At 38.0% G+C, this 18745-nt stretch overlaps 1 protein-coding gene across 3 annotated transcripts in view; it reads left to right on the top strand.

Moving 5' to 3' along the window:
• Positions 1-18745, top strand: part of limch1a (LIM and calponin homology domains 1a) — a 56958-nt gene that overhangs the window by 3291 nt on the left and 34922 nt on the right. For 2 of the 3 annotated variants that reach the window (XM_089132377.1, XM_089132376.1), the window contains exons 2-9: positions 12323-12393; positions 12767-12836; positions 13627-13733; positions 15318-15348; positions 15439-15549; positions 15648-15849; positions 17183-17423; positions 17625-17804. In XM_089132377.1, the coding sequence (XP_088988503.1) occupies positions 12323-12393; positions 12767-12836; positions 13627-13733; positions 15318-15348; positions 15439-15549; positions 15648-15849; positions 17183-17423; positions 17625-17804 (1013 nt within the window). The remainder of the gene's footprint in view (positions 1-12322; positions 12394-12766; positions 12837-13626; positions 13734-15317; positions 15349-15438; positions 15550-15647; positions 15850-17182; positions 17424-17624; positions 17805-18745) is intronic. The other variant, XM_089132375.1, reaches the window with a different exon arrangement.

Raw genomic sequence — 18745 nt, 5'->3', positions numbered from 1 at the left:
GTCACACACATGGACATAGGGATTAAATGATACAGCTTACACTGTGAGAGAGATTTGGGAGACAGACACGGGCTGTCTACACTATTCACATTCATTTAATAAAGTCCTCTCAGGGACACGACGACTGAAATCACAGACTAAAAATGAGCTCTCCATTATTCCATTAACTATGCATTCAAGTATTCATCACCACACTAAGAGACACTATAAGCCAAATGACCTTCAGTCCAACTGTTTCTGTGTAAAATCAGCATTGCCAACTTTTGAGTTCAGCTTGGAGTGAGAATTAGGGAGGGTGGGTTGGGTTATTGACACAAAGTGCATGATTTGATTCATAAGCTTGCAATTTGATTTCAGTTTGACATCGATTCATTTAGATATCTCTTCATATATTATATATATATATATATAAAGAGTCCATTTCATGAATCATAGCTTGCTGTTCATGTTGTGTGTAAGAAACACTGACTCCAACAACTTGATGACTCTAACGTTTTGATGCATTTACACACATTTTAGTCTCAATTCGGCGGTAATGTAGTGTTACAGGACATTACCAGGACTGTTTCTGATTTGTACTGGTGTCTGATTAGCTTTTGATGAAGACACATTAATCCAATGCTCTTGTCCTCTATCTCATCTCCAACACAATGTTCATGTTGTTTAAATTAGTCTTCTAGCTTATGTAAAGAAATTCAATTCTTTCCAGCATCAAAAGCTCTCCAGCTTCACCACCCACCCTTGAGAGCAAACACAATCCTCATGTATTTTGCAATCATTCAAACGCAGTGTTATATAACACTGATTTTACTCATCTTGGAAAAAGCAGTCTTCCTGGTCGAGGAATAATCTGCACCAATTCATGGAACATTTAGCATAACTCCCATAATTCACTGCTGTACTATATAGGAGAGGAGAAGATATATATAAGATAGATATGGAAGAAATATTATGAGTTGTATGCTATTCTGATTTCAGCCACTCAGACAGTGTGGCTGTCCCTGTCTGTATTTGTGTGTGTGGTAGTTTTGGCTTCTGACCTCAAAAATGCTGCATGCTAACTTTTTTTTTCTGCTAGTTTGGTTGTTTTGCTAGCAGTTGTGTTGGTCCAGCTCTTTTTCTTTATGATATGAAATTTGTAGTTATATATTTAGTAAGTACATGGAAAACACCAATGCCAAACAAAACAAAACTGGGCTTCCTGGACTATGTGGCACTAGACAATATCACAAAGTGGGTTTGTTTACAGATTGACCAATGCTGCGTGCATCAGAGTAATGCACTGCATGGTCCATTTGAATGCAACACAGAATTCTTTATTTCAGGCCTCGGTGCAAACTCGAAATTGCTTTAACAAGATTAAACATTGTAAACAAGTACAACAGGAGAAAGCTGTGCCATGTGACATAAAGCTTTTTTAATCCACACATTTACTGTAGTAACATAAACTGTATTTATGGCTTTTGTTTGCAAGAGATTATGAAAGGAAAACTCAGTCCCACTATCTGAATATTTTTCTCCCAGCTGTATAACAATCATTTTACATGTTTCTTTTTTTCAATATCAGTGAATGTATATCCGCATCCCAATGTAAAGTCATGTTTTACTGTCAAATTTCATCTTTATGACAGACAATTTTATATATACAGTATATTAATTTTAAAGCATCCCATCCCCAGAACCCTACGCCTACATTATGACTCAACAACAAAACTGCATTGAGATGGATTAATAGAGAAATGAATCAAAACCCTTCAGTCCTCCAGAGAGGAACGAGTCTAATGAAAGAAGTGTGTGTATGAGTCTTGACTGAGGTGGAGTTATCGTATAGTGTCTAAGCAACCGATTAGCCGAGTGATTATTAACATGTGAATGAACTCACAAACAGTGAGAGATTGGAAATAGAAAACCAACACACACACACACACACACACACACACACACACTTCTAGGATCTGAGGGAAAGATACTCTGAGAATAAGGTAGAGCGGTGTAAAATATCTTACACTGAAAGTAGAGTTTCTGCTGCTATAAATCAGGAGTTATTAAACTTTCTTGGCCCCAAAGATATTTTGTCTTTACTGAAATTGTCCAAAATGGTATCAGATAATTTCTTGGCTTTTTATCATGAAATAAATTCTTAAAGGAACCATTGTTCTTTCACAGATTTACATGTAACATTTTAATTAAAACATGAACACTGATAACAGGTATATAGCATATATATATTTAAAAAAAAAACTGATAATATACCCAGCTTTAACTTGAATGAAATATTACTTAATGTGATGTTTTGAACGGTTTCCTTTTTCCCTTAAAAAATTGCACTCTGCTAACCTTATTTTCTGCCAAAAATACCATGGTTGCTACAGTTATTGCTCTTACAATAAAACTGTGGTAACCTGGTATTCACAACAACTGCCATTGAAAAAGTATTTTGCAAGGTTTTAACACAGTTAAATGAATGTAATGTTTTTCTGTAGAGCTTGTCACAATAATTGCCGTACCTGTGGTATTTTGGTAGAAACTATGGTTGCCATGTGGTTGTGGGATGATGATAGAAAACATTTATTCGGACTAAACAGTCCCAACGCATACTTTTATGAATAGTAGGTCTTATATAACATAATAGATTCGGGGAATTAATTTGAAGCAAATGTATTTTCTCTTATTCACAATATAGCATTGTGCTGATCTGTGGGTGTTAGGTGCCTCTGCCCCTGTCCCACATACACATGTCATTTGCTTGGTTATTTTAAAATGCTCCAGTCACCCACATTCTGGCCATTTAAATATAGGCTACCTACAGCTGTTCAGTTCTTTTCACTTGTGTGTGTGTGTGTGTGTGTGTGTGTGTGTACATCCTTCTGTTAATGCTTGCCCTGACACTGACAACCTTGTCTAACAGACTTTTAGTTCCCTGTTTATGTGTCCTTCTCTCTATGCAGAGATCAATGCATACATTTTTCTTTAGTGTCACCAAAAAAGATTTTTTTTTTAATTCATGGCATGATATAACATATTTGGACATTGATTCTTGATACATTTCTATTAAAAACATTACAAAATGTTTGTGACACAGTTTACTATTTTCAGTTAAACCTGTACATGAATATTAAATATATTTTGTGAAATTCACCCAGTAGCAGAAGCTAATTGGCTGGAAAAAAAGCTGGAAAAAGGTGTTGTTAAATGTGTGTTAATAAGATTGACCAATTCTACTATAGCTGATAAATATTTATTATGACTATAAGTTAACTGACTGGAGATGCATTGAAGGTTACTGTGCAATGTATTTATGACCCAGTTAACCCTGTGGTGCTGTTCAGTCATTTTTGACCGAAAAATTATTATTTTTTTTAGATTTTAGATTTTGTTTTTCGCAATGGAAGCGAGACTTGGTAAAGGTTTTGGCACTTGCTATGTGAACACACACACAAACATTATGGACGTTTCAAAAATAGGCACACTTTATTTATGTTTTTAAAAAGAAATATTTCATATAAAATTGAAATATCGTCCCCTTGGAATTATAAGGTTCTATCTGACATGTTTGTCAAAATTGAGTTATTCACATATTCTTAATTTATTTACATTATGTGATGTGTTTTGTACATTTAGGGTCCCTGTTATTTTTATGTTTGAAAGAAACTTGTTCCCCAAACTTTGAAGCTCAATATCTCAAAACTGTTTAGAACGCAGATAGAACCTTATAATTCCAAGGGGACGATATAGTTTGTTTATGCATTTTTCATAATAATAAACTTAAAACCTCCATAACTTTTTGTATCATACTAAAATAGACTTGTACATTCATTTAATTGAAATAATAATTAAAATATTTTTGTTAATTTGGATCGCCAACCAAGCAGTACTAAGTTCCGTACAGCTTGACGGAAAGCAATAACAAGCTGCCAATTGGAGTGTGAAAAGTAGCCTAATCTGCATTTTTAGTTATTGGTGTTTTTATTCTGATAGTTTTACATTTAATTTTTTGATCAATACTTTTGCACATTGGCAAACAGTAATTTTCACATGCAAATTCTGGTGAGGGTCAGATTACAACGAGCAAATGGAAGAGCATAACATTTTAAAATCCGCTTTTGCCCACGTATTATCCATTGTTCTTTTACAGCTTTTAATTTTGTAGTGGCGAGAGTGCTTGTTAATCCTGTGTGTGTCTTTGTCTGGACGGATGAGTTGGAGTTGTCTATTTCAAACAGCCCTAGTCAGGTGGCCTATTTGCAGATGTATTTTAAGACAGTATGTCCCGAGAGACATCATCCCTTGTCTGTTTCTGCCTCAGTGAGAGTAGCCCTGCTTTCTGCTGCAGAGGCTGTTGCTTAGGTGATTATACCTAAGCCTGTACACTGCTATTTTGGTCTGTGTTGGGCCTTAATGATGTCATGGAGCAGATTCTCAAGCAAACATATTGCATATCACATTATTGTCACAGTTTCATTTTCATGGAATTTTTTCCTTTGTCAAAGACACTAGAAGACAAGCCTGCAACCAACCTTTAGACAATTAGCGTAACGGCTAATGCTAACGCTTGGCTGTGGTGGTACACGGGGAAGGATTGTATCTGTTTTTTTGTTTGTTTTTGTCAATGGAGAAGAGGCTTTACAGCACAAAATAAATTATTCTCGCATGCGTGTAGTTGAGTTCTGTTGACAACTTTGCGTAGCTCATAAAAAAACACTTACTGCGTTGCTCTGATTGGTTGAGTGCTGAGTGCAGAGTTGTTGTTTTTTTCCTGGTTCTTTTAAGCCACACCTCTTAATCAAAGCAGTATCAGACTCATCAGACTCAGCAGCAGTATCAGACACATTCTGAATATGAGTATGACGAAGTCAGGCTACTCTTTGACCACCTGGAGCGAGCTTCATACATGAAGGGTGAACTGATAAAGCCTGTAGTTCACTCACCCTCTTTGGTGTTGTAAGAGCAAGTAACAGAGCCATCTTTAAAGCGAGCAGCTTTAAGGCAATGCTCTGAATGGGCTCGAACAGGGGTTTTAGGCAATGGGCTCGAACAGACAAATCCCATGGCGGGAGCAGCGGCTTCGATACTGGGTGTAGTCTATGTGTACCTATCATAAAACGACAGACTAGAGGGTGTTGGACCAATGGGACCCTAATCAATACCCACATGACATGCCGATATAGCAGACAGAAACTCCTTAACCTTGGAAAAAGCTCTGCCTCTTTATCCAGGAGGCCTTGAAGAAAAGCACAGCACATCCAAAACAAAGCACAAGAATAGAACAATGTTCTTATCAGCGCACCATTCCTCAAAAACTCTCCATTTGAGGTTATATAAAGAACGAGTCGAGGCAGTCCTCGCATTCTGAATTGTCTCAATAACCTTTAGAGGTAGTAAGGCTGCACTCAGATTTAACCTAACTTCTGAGGGGAGGAATGGAATATTTCCCCCCGTGCTTGTAAGAGGAGATCCCTGCACCCTGGTAATGGCCAAGGCTGGTCGTAGAGCAGTTGCGCAGTCTCTGCAACCCACAGTCTCTCTGGCCAGTATGCCCTGATCAGAATCATCACACGTCTGCGCTCCCGAATACTCCGTAGTGTCGGCTTGATCAAACTCAATGGGGGGAACGCATACAGTAACACGTCTGGCCACTCATGGGCTAGAGCATCCACACCCAAGGGTGCATTGTCGCCAACCAGAAAGAAGAACAGGGGACATTGTGCATCTTTGCGCGATGCGTAGAGATCTATGGCAATCTGGCCGAATCTCTCCCACACCATGAGGATCACCTGGGGTGGAGTTTCCCCTCCCCGTACAGGGGATTCCCTCTGGACAATAGATCCGCTTCCCTGTTTATCCACAGGACATGTGTCGTCCATGACAGGAAGGTCCTGCTACTCCACATAATCAGTTTCTTTGATACTATGTGAAGCGTCTGAGAATGCACTCCTCCCTGGCGATTTATGTAGGCTATCACCGCTATATTGTGTGTCCTTAACAAATTTGTGATGATCTTTTAGAAAGTGCATGAAATGTCTCAGAGCTAGAAACACTGTTAGTAGCTCTAGAAAATGCATGTGCTTCTCTCTGAGTGCGGGAGACCAAACTCCTCTCACTCTCCTGCCATCGAGCACTGCTCCCCAGCCTGTGAGAGATGCACCTGTCGTCACCACTTTTCTCAGTACGATCGGACCCAGAGGGCAACCTGTCCTGACCATCCCTAGATCGTCCATTCCCTGAACGTCAAGCCTTGAGAAGCCCTTGACGGGCACTCAATGTTAAAAAGGCTTGTCCCAAAACTTTTTCGCTTCCGTCACACAGGCCGGGACGGCCGGAATGAACTGCCTTGCTGGCGGGAGATGTGACGGAAGTCTCTTTCCACCGTAAAGGTCTCTTTCAGCCTGCCTGTTGGTATGGCCAGTTGATCGACAATCTAGCCATGGCCCTGCGACAGACCTCGATTAGATATGAATCCGTCTTTAGCGGACTCCTGGACAGGTTCGGGGGAAGAATGGTATCTTTAATCGTCGTTGTCCTTGAGGATGTTCGACAACACCTCATCATTGTCATCTTCCTCACCTGCTACCGGATCATCGAACAGCGGGGGAAGGATGGGTGACACCTTCTCCATCATCTCTGCCCATGAGGTGGTGGTCCAAAGACAATCCATGGGTTCCTCTCTGGGTTGAGCAGAGAGGCATGGGTCCAATTTTCCACCGACTGCCACGCGTATCCTTCTTTCTAAGGGGTACGGGTAAAACCGTACCACAGTATGGGCATCCCTCGGGGTTGGACAGCACTACCTGCGCGGCTTTAGCGCCCAGACAGGAGATGCAAAGGCTGTGTGCATCCTTAGCAGAAATCCACATTCCATAAGCGTAATGTAACTGGTGCTTCGACTATCGGACACGCCTAAAGGCGTTCCCTTAGTGAGATACCGAACGAATGTTAGAAAGAGAATAGTATTTATTGTTTGAATTTCGTAATTAAAGCTGAGACTTTGTTTTATATAATAAGTAACCTGCCTTGACTTGTCTATCAATGTCAATGTCCTCTTTGCCTCGGGATTTTTCATTGCGTGAAATTTTTTTTTAGAAATGTCAACACCATGCGCAAGATTTGGCAGCATTATATCAAAAACTGATAATTTTATAATCGCACTGAGGGGGAGTGGGGTTGAGGGGACCTTTGGAGATAACTGGCCCCAGGGCCTTTATAAGTTATAATCCGTCCCTGGTCACCTGTGATTGTCGTTTGAACCTTTCTGGATCCGCCATCAAATTAATACTCGCAATATAGCCTACTAGCCGAGACTCCTACTTTATGTGTACAGATGTGACATAATGACGCAAGACATGCTTGACTCTCCCGCGGAAATCCACCACTGGAACTAAAAACATCATTACAAGCTTAATGCTTTGAATCGAGCTAAGGCAAGCAGATAGTTTTGAACACTGTCTGGTTATTTATTTTCTCAAATATGTATTTTGGATTATTTTTAACCCCCAAAAAAGTTACGAACTGCAGCTTTATTTAGAACTTAACGTATTTATTTCAGTGTAAGGCAGGTTTGTCTACACTTAAATGACAAAGGGACAAAAACACAATCACACATTCACAGCCAGTCCATGAATTATGTCCTAATTCAGTACAATAGTTTATGTTGGTGGCCTACTCCTGTTCTTATTTCAGAGAGTTTTATATTGACTTCCAACCAAAATAAGGTTTTGCAATATGTCTGTGTGACAGATGGACAAAAGAGAGCAGGATCTTTGTAAAAACTATTGGTGTTAAGTCGGATATCCTGTACCAAAACCAAATTGAGCAGCTCACTGTTTTTTTGGCGCTAGTGTATGGCATCTTGGCTTTTATGTTGTATTATGGCCTCTTACACAACTGCACTGTAGGGGAGCTGTTCCTGTGGGTATTTTGACTAGACTGTCACCAGCAGGTGTGTGTGTGTTTGCGACCCTGGCGTCAAGGTAACGGAACTGCTTGTCTGCCACCAGAATCTTTTTTGGTTCTCCCTAAAATGTTGCTATCAATCAGCTGTCTCGGAGAAACAAGCATATAGCCGTTCTTTCGAATTTTGGGAGGGACTTAAACCTGAATGCACACAGACTCATGGGGACTTGTGTCACTGTGGAGACCTAAATTGAGGTCCCCATGGGTCCAAAAAATAAATCATACAGAATGAGTTTTTTTGAAAATGTAAAAATGCAGAAAGTTTTGTGTGATGCTGGTTTAGGGGTCAGGTTAGTTACTGTAAGGAGACTTTGGACAGTTTGGACAGTATAAAAACCATTACATCTTTGGAGAGTCCACACAAAGATAGCGAACCAGACTGTGAGTGTATGTAATGAAGAGAGTAAAGACATAAGGCAGAAGAGTGAGTCTTTCTAACAGTCAAAGACAGCTGCAGAGGATTTCTCAAAGATCTGTGTGTGATTGTGAGATGTGTGCATGTGTGAAAATTTGTTTGTGTGTCTGTGTGTCCTGAATCTATAATGCACTACTGTTGCACTGCTAGTGTTGTCTGAATTTTTATTTCGCTATATAATTCACTTGACTGCATGAACTTTGGTATACTGTTCAAACATTCTGGGTCGGTAAGATTTTGTAATGCTTTTGAAAGAACTCTCTTATAGACTCCAAGGCTACTTTTATTTTCATCAAAAATACCATGAAAACAGTGATATTTGGAAATATTATTACAGTTTTAATATATTTTAAAATTTTATTTATTTCTGTGACTCAAAGCTGAGTTTTAAGACACATTGAATGTTTAAATAAACAGGAATTTTGTAACATTATAAATGTCTGTATTGTCTCTGATCAATTGATCAATTATGCATCTTTGCTGAATTACAGTGTTAATTTAATTATTTAAAAAAAAAAAAGCTAACTGACCCCATAATTTCATAACATCATTTTCATTCACTCTTTCCCTTTATAGTGAGCAATAAGGCATTTGCTATGTAGGAGGTGAATGAGTGACCGAGTGAGTAATTTCAAAAACAGCATGTGTGTTGTTGGGTAATCCAGTGACCCATATTTCATTGCTAGCATCATTAGCCCTTTGCACAGCTAGCAACAGCTACACAAATAAACCAACAAATCATTCACAGAACACCAGTTTTTTTTTAACTACAGAAAAAGTTACATTTTATTGAGGAACATAAAGGACATGTTTATGATATTAATGCATTCTAATTAACAAATACTTAAGACAAATACAATAACAAAAGTTTTGGGGTAATTTCTTGCTTTTTTAAAATACTTATATCGTTGTAATATCTTTGTGCCATTTTGTGCATATTTTAGTTTTTTTGTGACCCTTTTTCACTCTCTCGCTGACATTTTAAATTAAATGGGCTTTTTTTTAAAAATACCTCTTACCATGTGAAATGAGCAACAGACTATAGCGTTGCTGTTAAAGGTTCTCAAAGCGATCCTGGGTGTTGACGTTGGAGACGAATATTTTCAAACAAATCGGAGCTAGACCCCTCCTCCGCATCTCATCTCCTCCCCCTCCCTTCCGTGCTTCCTGAAATAATTGTGAACGTGCATAGTTCTAGCTAATTATATCCTTGTGTAGGTTTAGCGAACATAAGCGTCAATTTAGAAGAAAAAAAACAATTTAACGTTACCCACCTGTCAAGCAAAAACAGAGCAACCTGAATGTCGGACTGGAAGCCCTTCTGCCGCCGGAGTTCTCGCCATCGTTTCGCCAAAAGCTTTGCTACCGATGTAAATTCGGAACTTCGCACATTCTTTATCCGACTCCTTCTTCTTTTTAATTTGTTCCTCAGAACGACGTCTCTTTGGTCGTGTGTCGGTAATTTTTCAAACTTCCCTCTGATGCTTCGCTGCTCTCCTTCACACACACACCCTTCATGTGCACGCGCACTAACCCCCCAGACCCACCCTCAAATACTTCTTGCCAGTGATTGGCTGGAACACTGTTTGTTAGGTTTCGTGGTCCGGGTAAGACATGATTGTTTTTGTTGCCGTTTGTGGAGCCTGTGGTGTCTACAGAGACCGCGTTTTTTTACAGTGTGTTTAGGGGACAGGCAGCTAGCCGATAGTGAGGAGACGTTTGATGTATGTGACAAAAAATGTTTTGGCCCCACATCGCTTATAGAACCTTTAAGCTTAATATAATTGTTTTACCTTATCCTTAAATAACAGCCTTTTTGCAAAGCAAAATATCTATGCTAAAAATCAAAACAGACAATTCTTATTTTTACAGAATATTGCAGTATTTTTGCAGTAAAAGCCTTTATTCATGCGCCTTCGTAATCTTTAATCAAAACTTCATCTCCCTCTTACAACTCTTCCTTGATGACGTATATTTCTCACATGAGATCACATCAATAGAAATCCAGAATTGATCCAATCAATTTCAGATGGAAAGAATGATGTCCCGGCCTACATTTTTTCTTGTTCGAGAAGCCGTTTCACTCAGAAATGAGTCATAATAGTGAAGAAAAGACAATTGCCGCTTCCATTTTAGGCCGACTTTATGATCTGAATGGAATGATTTGGAATCTGCTAAAAATAAACTTTGAAAGCATGCAGAGCAACATGTTTCAGGATGTATTAAAAGGGTGCTATAATGACCTTTTCACAAGATGTTAAATAAGTCTTAGATAAGTCCACATGTGAAGTTTTACCTCAAAATACCCCACAGATATGTTTATATAGCATGTTAAATTTTTTTGAGGGTGAGCAAAAACGCACTGTTTTTGTCTGTCCCTTTAAATGCAAATGAGCTGTGGCTCGCTTTCAAGAAGAGGGCGGAGCTTGTCCTTTTACCTGACTTTTTGCTTTTTATGTTCCCACTGGAGTCAGACAATGATGGAGAGACTCAAGAAGTAGAGCAACATGTAGAATGCAACAGGAAATTTCTGAATGGTTAATTGATGAATTTATGTAGCTTATGTCTATTATCTTCTAATCATTGATTAGCATATTCTGTGATAATCTATAAATACCTTTCCGGGGCAGGGTTTATGTAAATTTTAGGGTTAGTGATGTCACCAACCTGGGAGGAATGTCCTGTAGTCCCTTCCAGCCGCTTGTTGTATTCCTTAAAAAATCAATTTCTTGAGCGTTGTACCTTTGTAGACGTTATTTATGTTCAAACAGCAACAGTACAGTTAGAAAAGTGAAATCATAATCAACCACCCCTTTAAGGAATGATAGCATTTATGGGTTTCTCCTCATTACCTTTGCTCCATCATCCTATCATAATGTCATTATCTTCATAATGAAAATCATAATCAACTCTGCAGTTTAGACATGATCTAATATGGCACATATTAATGTATAATCATATTGGGAATGAATGAAGAGAGCAGAGAGAGAGAGAGAGAGAAAGGAAGGAATGTGATTCATCAGGTTAGCAGATATTGGGTAATTCAGAGAAGTACAGTGTTCATGTTAATAGTCCTGTTTGATGCTGTGGCTTCCCTTCTTAGCAGCTGAAGGACAATGGACAATGAGTGACCTTGTACTGATTTACAGGTCAGCTGTTTCCTGCTCTAAGAGAAGCTGTGTAAAGGTTTAGGGGCTAACAGGTTTATGGGTAATTGCGTGTGTGCTTGCAGGTTTTTGCCTTCATTCCAACGTGCTTTGCATCATTGAAAATAATCTTTACTAATCTCAACTACTTGGTCATGTACTTGGCAATATAGAACAAATTCACATTCTTTTTCTCTCTTTTAACATACACACATGTTTGGTGTGTGTGTGTGTGTGTGTGTGTGTGTGTGTGTGTGTGAATGTGCTAAGTAAGGGCAGGTTATCTAGTTTAGTAGTTTACTTGTGCTCATTAAATGCACACATACTCCACATAGTTGATATAATCACTCACACACAGAAAAACATATACATACATAACCTACATATTTATACACTCTGACCTATCTACAGTAAACACACGTTGTGCATCTAGATATATCAGGAATTGCCCTAATAACTACCAGAATATGATTATCTGACAAAAAAGCAGCTGTTGTTCTTCTAAAAAACAATTTTGTTTTTTAAACTTAGAACGAGCTATGAGCCTGTGAACACACTCACATAATATAATGGCAATATCATAACATATTAAACTTTGGGATACTATCGTTTCTCCCTAAAGAAATATATAGCATCTTTTTGCATTTAGATCTAAAATATAATCTAAAACTATAGAAGAGGAATGTGGACAATTCATTTGACTATATTCAAATTGCTTCAGTCACATTAGCACGGTCTTACATCTACATTAAATCATTTTTAATTAAGTTTTCCCTGATGATGATGATTTTGCTCTTTGTGTGCTTGACAGGCAGTGACAGGAAGAAGTTTTGGTGATAAGGATTTCAGAAGTGGGCTGGAGAACGGCATTCTGCTCTGCGAGTGAGTTTTACACTTTATATGTACATTTAAAATGTTTAGTGGAAGTTGCCATTTCTGTAGTTACTTTTTTTTAAAATTTATTTTAATTCAATTGATTTATTCATTATTTAAATAAATGCAGGCACTGCAAATGAATTAATATGCGAGTGTATATACAAAATAAAAATAAACATAAACATGTTTGCATAAGCATACAAATTAAAACAATTATTTAAAAAACTGGTTTATTGTCCAAACTATAGTCATAATGTCTTAAAAAAGAAAGGAATTTTTGCAGTATCAAGAGTCATTTTGATGATGGTATGATTCAACCCCCATATTATTGTTCTCTAATGTTATATCTCTCTTTTTCTCTCATTATGTGACTCATTAGGTTGCTGAGTTCAATCAAACCAGGGCTTGTGAAAAAGATCAACAGACTCCCAACTCCCATCGCAGGACTGGTGAGTGCGGTTATTGTGTGTTTGTTTGCTCATTTGTTCTTTTGTATGTGCCTATTTGTCTCAGGCAGTCTCTGCATTGCTGTCTCAGAACAAATAAGTTTCTGTCTGTGTCTGTGGCAGTTATTTTACATCTCAGGGACGTGCACAGACATTTTTTAGGGGCAGGGGTCCAAACTGGCCGAGAGGGGCACTTCAGCTGATAAGAGTAGAGGGGCATTGGCTCAAGCAACCGGGCCACCCCCTTTCAACATCCCTGTTATATTTACCTCATCAAGATATCCGATAAATACATACATAATAACTGAAGTTGAATAACTTATTCTGGTATTACCATGGTATTTTATTGTAAGTCTCTCTCTCTCTCTCTCTCTCTCTCTCTCTCTCTCTCTCTCTCTCTCTCTCTCTCTCTCTCTCTCTCTCTCTCTCTCTCTCTCTCTCTCTCTCTCTCTCTCTCTCTCTCTCTCTCTCTCTCTCTCTCTCTCTCTCTCTCTCTCTCTCTCTCTCTCTCTCTCTCAATTCAAACCAGAATTGCTTTATTGGCATGCCTGTAAATAATACAATTGCCAAATCTTGGAATACATAGAAATGTAATAAAAACATTAAAATAATTGAAGAAAATATTATAGCATAATTTTAAATAAACAGTGTAACATATTAGAACGTGAGAATACAAGTGGTTTAACAAACACACACTCTTTCTCACACAAACACACATACAGACATACACACACACACACAAACTGTGAGGTTTTGCCTGTAATTGCATTATATGTGTCTTTTCTCTTTTTAGGATAATCTGACCATGTTTCTGAGAGGATGTGAAGAGCTGGGATTGAAGGGATCACAGTTGTTCGATCCTGGAGACCTGCAAGATACATCGATACGTGCAAACCTAACGTATGTGTGTGCCTATGTGACCAGATTATACACGAAGAGGAAACTGATTATGTGCATAAAAATGAATTAGATAAATCATAATCAGTTTGGCAGCTACAGAACATCTTAAATCAGTCATTCACAGCAGCTCATCTTTTTGCTCTAGAACGTAATATATTCATTTTAGCTAACCATTAAAAAGAAGAAGCTATTGAAACATAAGCTTATCCAACAGATTTTGGAGAATTTGGTTAATCCCTATTCAAGTAAAAAAGAGAGCTGTTCTTATAAGTCTGTTCAAAGGAGTAAAGATGTTTTTGTTTTTTTTTACTCAGCAAGGATTCATTAAAATGTGCAAAAGTGACATTTTTAGAATGGCAATGACTTTTAGATTGCTAGAAAAAAAATCGATTTCAAATAAATAATACTTTCTATTTATCAAAGAATTCTGAAAAACAAAAAAAAAACATCACGCTTTCCTTTTGGAAATATTAAAGGAGTAGTCCACTTTTTAAGAAAAAAAACATTTGCTGATAATTTACTCACCCCCATGTCATCCAAGATATCCATGTCTTTCTTTCTTCAGTCGAAAAGAAATTAAGTTTTTTGATGAAAACATTCCATCATTTTTCTCCATATAATGCACCTTAATGGGAACCAAACGGTTCAAGGTCCAAATGAGAGTTTCATTGCAGCTTCAAAGGGCTTTAAACAACACCAGACGATGAATAAGGGTCTTATCTAGCGAAACCATCTGCCATTTCAAAAATAAATAAAAAAGTTTAAGTTTTATAAGCACAAATGCTCGCCTTGCTCTGTTCTGTGATGAACGTTCATGACTCTCCTGTTCGAACTCGTTCATCAAAATGAACAAATCTTTTTTCGAGTCATGACTCCTAGATAAGACCCTTATTCATCGTCTGGTGTTGTTTAAAGCCCTTTGAAGCTGCACTGAAACTCTCATTCGGACCTTGAACCGTTTGGTGCCCATTGAAGTCCATTATAAGGAGAAAATCCTGGAATGTTTTCATCAAAAACTTTAATTTATTTTCGACTGAAGAAAAAAGACATGGACATTTTGGATGACATGGGGGTGAGGAAATTATCAGCTAAAGTTTTTTTTTTTTTAAAGTGAACTACTCCTTTAAGTAGAACAATTGATTTCAACATTGATTATAATAAGAAATGTTTCTCAAGCACCAACGCAGAATATCAGAATGATTTCTGAAAGATCACGTGACACTGAAGCCTGGTGTAATGATGCTAAAAATTCAGCTTTACCGTCTCAGGAATAAAAGATTTTTTTAAAATATATTCAAATTGAAAATAATAAAATTTCTCAATATCAGTGTTTACTATATTTTTGAGCAAATAAATGCAGCCTTGGCAAGCATAAGAGATGTATTTCAGATACAGTGCGGTTGTGTATATCATGACATCGGGCCATATGGTTTCATTCATATAGCAAACAGCTGTCTGATCTAGCCTAGATAGTCATGATGTGAGTCACTGACTTGCCTTAAAAGCACTTTGATGTGGCTCATTTATAGCTTGAAAGGACTGACAGTCGTCTTATGCTATTTTCTCTCTTTTTTTCTGCTGTAGAGGCTCTGACTGCAGTAGAAAGCTGAAGAATGTAAGTGCACTGAACTGTTTGCTTAATGTGAATTTCTACAACTTTTACATTTTATTTAATGTTATTCTTCACTATTTTTTGAATGATTAGGTGCTTATAACCATATACTGGCTCGGTAAAGCTGCTAACAGCTGTGCAACGTATAACGGCCCCACACTCGACCTGAAAGAGTTTGAGGGGCTCCTTTCCATGTTGCGAAAGGTAAATTAAATCCAGTCAAGAACACTAATTCTGATTAATTAAATATACTGTATGCTATAATGTTTTTCGTTCTCTATATTTTTAATGTTTGTGCACAGGAGTGTGCAAATGAAGAGTTGGACTCCCCTAAGCGCAGTATACGGGACAGCGGTTACATTGACAGCTGGGAATCGGAGCGCTCTGATTCGCTGTCTCCTCCGAAGCACGGCCGAGATGATTCGTTCGACAGTCTCGACTCATTTGGCTCTCGATCGCAGAACACACCCTCTCCAGACACAGTTATCTGCTGCAACAGTGATGGTATGACTTGATCCTTTACATTTTTATTAGATTTATTATAGATTTATTTACATTTTATTTTTTACATTTTTTATTAGATTATGCTAGGCAATATTTTCAGCAGTAATAATGCATTCACAATGATTTAGGTGGTGATGCAAACGTAGACAACATTGTAATATAAATATGTCTTGCAATTCATGAGAAAGAAAAATAGTCAAAAATGTTATATACTGTTCTTTTGTACTTCCTATTTCTCAAGAAGTCAACATTTTTTCAAAATTGATAGTAATAAGGAATGTTTGTTGAGCAGGAATTCAATGTCCACATCCAAACATTCATGCAAGAGAGGCTGAGGGTAAAAACTCTGGATTCAAAGAGAAGAGTCATACATTTCTACATACAGTATGTCAGTGTGGGTGTGAGAGTGCAGCTGTTGTGCTGGACAGACATTCACACACTCATCTGTGTGCTGAGTGTGTGAGAGGGTTCACATGAACTGCATTTTATTAGTGAATCCAGACATGGACAACAGGGAAAAACAGGGACTGAAAGAACATAAAAGCCCAAGAAACTTTTAAACTATAAATTGAATTTTTGTTTGTGTGTGTGGTTCAGGTATACCCTATACGCTACGGGGACAAAATGTCTCCAAAACATGGCGAAATCCTTGATCTTGTCGGGACATTTATTGGTCCCTTATGAGGAAAACAACTTATAAAGCATGCTAAGTGATGTGTTTAAAAAAAAAAAGTAAAAATACAGACAGTTTTCTCTGATGGGTTTTATGTGTAGAGTTAGAGTTAGGAGATATATACAATTTCTACAGGATAAAAATTATTATGTCTTTGAAATAAAACATGAAAACCCAACATTTTAAACGTTGAAACCAGCACTGTTATTCTGATTGTTTGATTTCTGTTACAAGTTTAATTAAGATTACGGTGAAAAAAATTGTATTAGATTTATAAAAATAACTTTATTTGTTTTAAGGTTTTTTTTATTTATTTATTAAAGTATTTTACTTCATGTCTCATAACTAAATAAGACAGACTGTGGAAGTATTACAGCAAGAAGCTTCTTGGCACGTCAATGTCGTTCATGAAAAATAAGCTCATTCAATATGGCAAATATGGTGTAAGATGTTTAAGCTTGTAAATATTTGCACTCAAATACATGCACTGAGCCTTTCATTAATCTTGGCCCTGATCCGGATGATGGTCAGATGGTGACATCTCACCTCATATGCAATGTATGTGTTGAAATATGAATGCTGGTTCTGTGTCTCTAGTAATTTAATCTAAAAAGAAACTAATACCAAATGGCGCTTTCTTTCAATATGTCCTTCTCACAGATTCTGAAGGTGACGGTGGTTTAAGGAAGTTGCCAGACATGCGTAAGGATGACATGTCTGCCCGTCGCGTGTCCTACAAAGAGCCTCGTGCCGCCCTACCCTTCAACCAGTATCTGCCGAACAAGAGCAACCAAACCAACTACCTTCCCGCCCCCCTGAGGAAGAGGAGGAGCGAGAGAGAGGAAGACAGGAGAAGTCCAAGCAACTCAACATCTCCTGTAGGGGGAGAAAGACCTCTCAGGTAATCACAGCCGCTGTGATCGACAGTAAGTGTTTGGTTTGTTTGATTTCTCAGGGAATTGGCAGGAAATTCCTCTTCTGGCTGCACAAAAATCCGTACACAAGCATCATCTGTTTAATGTGTCAGAGTTTGTTTTATTCATCTTGTTTTATCCACATGTGTGTTTGTAAGAGCTGTGAAATTCCCTATTGCTCCCCACAGACAAGAATGCGTAGAAATGGTAAAAGAGGGGGCTGGCGTGTCTCGAAGCCTTGGATTGAAGAAAAACTTCACCTGGGCTGATGAGAAAGGGGCAGAGCGTGAGGATGCTGAGCTTAAGAAAATAAGGAAGCTTGAAAAGTCGGGAATTAAAGTATTACCCGCCTCTGTGCGATTTAGCAGGTTAGCGGTCAAAATGGGATCTTTCGGCATGTGTATGCAGCGACTAAAACTGCTAACTAGATGTGTGTGGGACCTTGTTAAAAATTGGTGCTGGTGGTAACCACAAAACTTGTGTGTTCAAAGCCATGAGTTTGTCATGTAACTTAGGTTGCTGTGTGGGGAGTGACACTATGTACGTTTGCTTTCGATTTGGGCTGCCGATTTATTTGTGCTACATTATAGCATGGAGTGACACAGTTGTCAATTGGCTTTAACCTTTGTAGCTTTGCTAATGTTGTGTAGCGCAAAGTTATACTGGCTTGTTCTGTTAATTGGATGTGACCCTTTGACTAGTCTGAATCTGTTTATGCTAGGTTGTAATGAAGTGTGCGTGTGTGTGTGTATTGGTTGTGTTTTATTGGGTTGAGCAGATAATGCTAGTTATGCTAATATGACTTATTTTAAAGGTATGAACTCCTGATATGGAAGCACTAACATCTCTACGTTATCGAGTGCAAAAGTTGGTTAGTCAAGTTATGTCCCATTCATTTTTTCTGTAGGGGAATTTCTTTTCAACGATAGACTAACTTGTGTGCTATAAGGTTGTTAATCGATGGTAAATGCTTGGAGCAATCGGCCTAGCAAACACAGAACGTTCCCCTAACGTTCCCGAATGGTCCCATGAGGTTATTTTGTTGGGAACCAAACAAGAACATTATAGGAATGTTCCTTGTAGGTTATTTTTAGGTTCCGTTTTTATAACGTAAGGAGAATGTTCCGGGAACGTTCCCTTAACCTTAAAGGAGAACTCCGGCACAAAATGAACCTTTGGTCTAATTACACATTTTACCCAGTCAACCGTTATCTGAGATTTGTTTTCATGATTGCCGAAAATAAATAGTTTTATCTCTAAAAACAGTTTAGCCTATAATGCTAGTATAACGCTAGTATATAGGGCATAG

The sequence above is a fragment of the Pimephales promelas genome, chromosome 6 (assembly GCF_988280905.1).
Source record: "Pimephales promelas chromosome 6, fPimPro1.hap1.1, whole genome shotgun sequence".
In the NCBI taxonomy this organism is placed as follows: Eukaryota; Metazoa; Chordata; class Actinopteri; order Cypriniformes; family Leuciscidae; genus Pimephales; species Pimephales promelas.
Note: the sequence above shows the minus strand (reverse complement) of the source record. Positions and strands in the feature narration are given on the sequence as shown.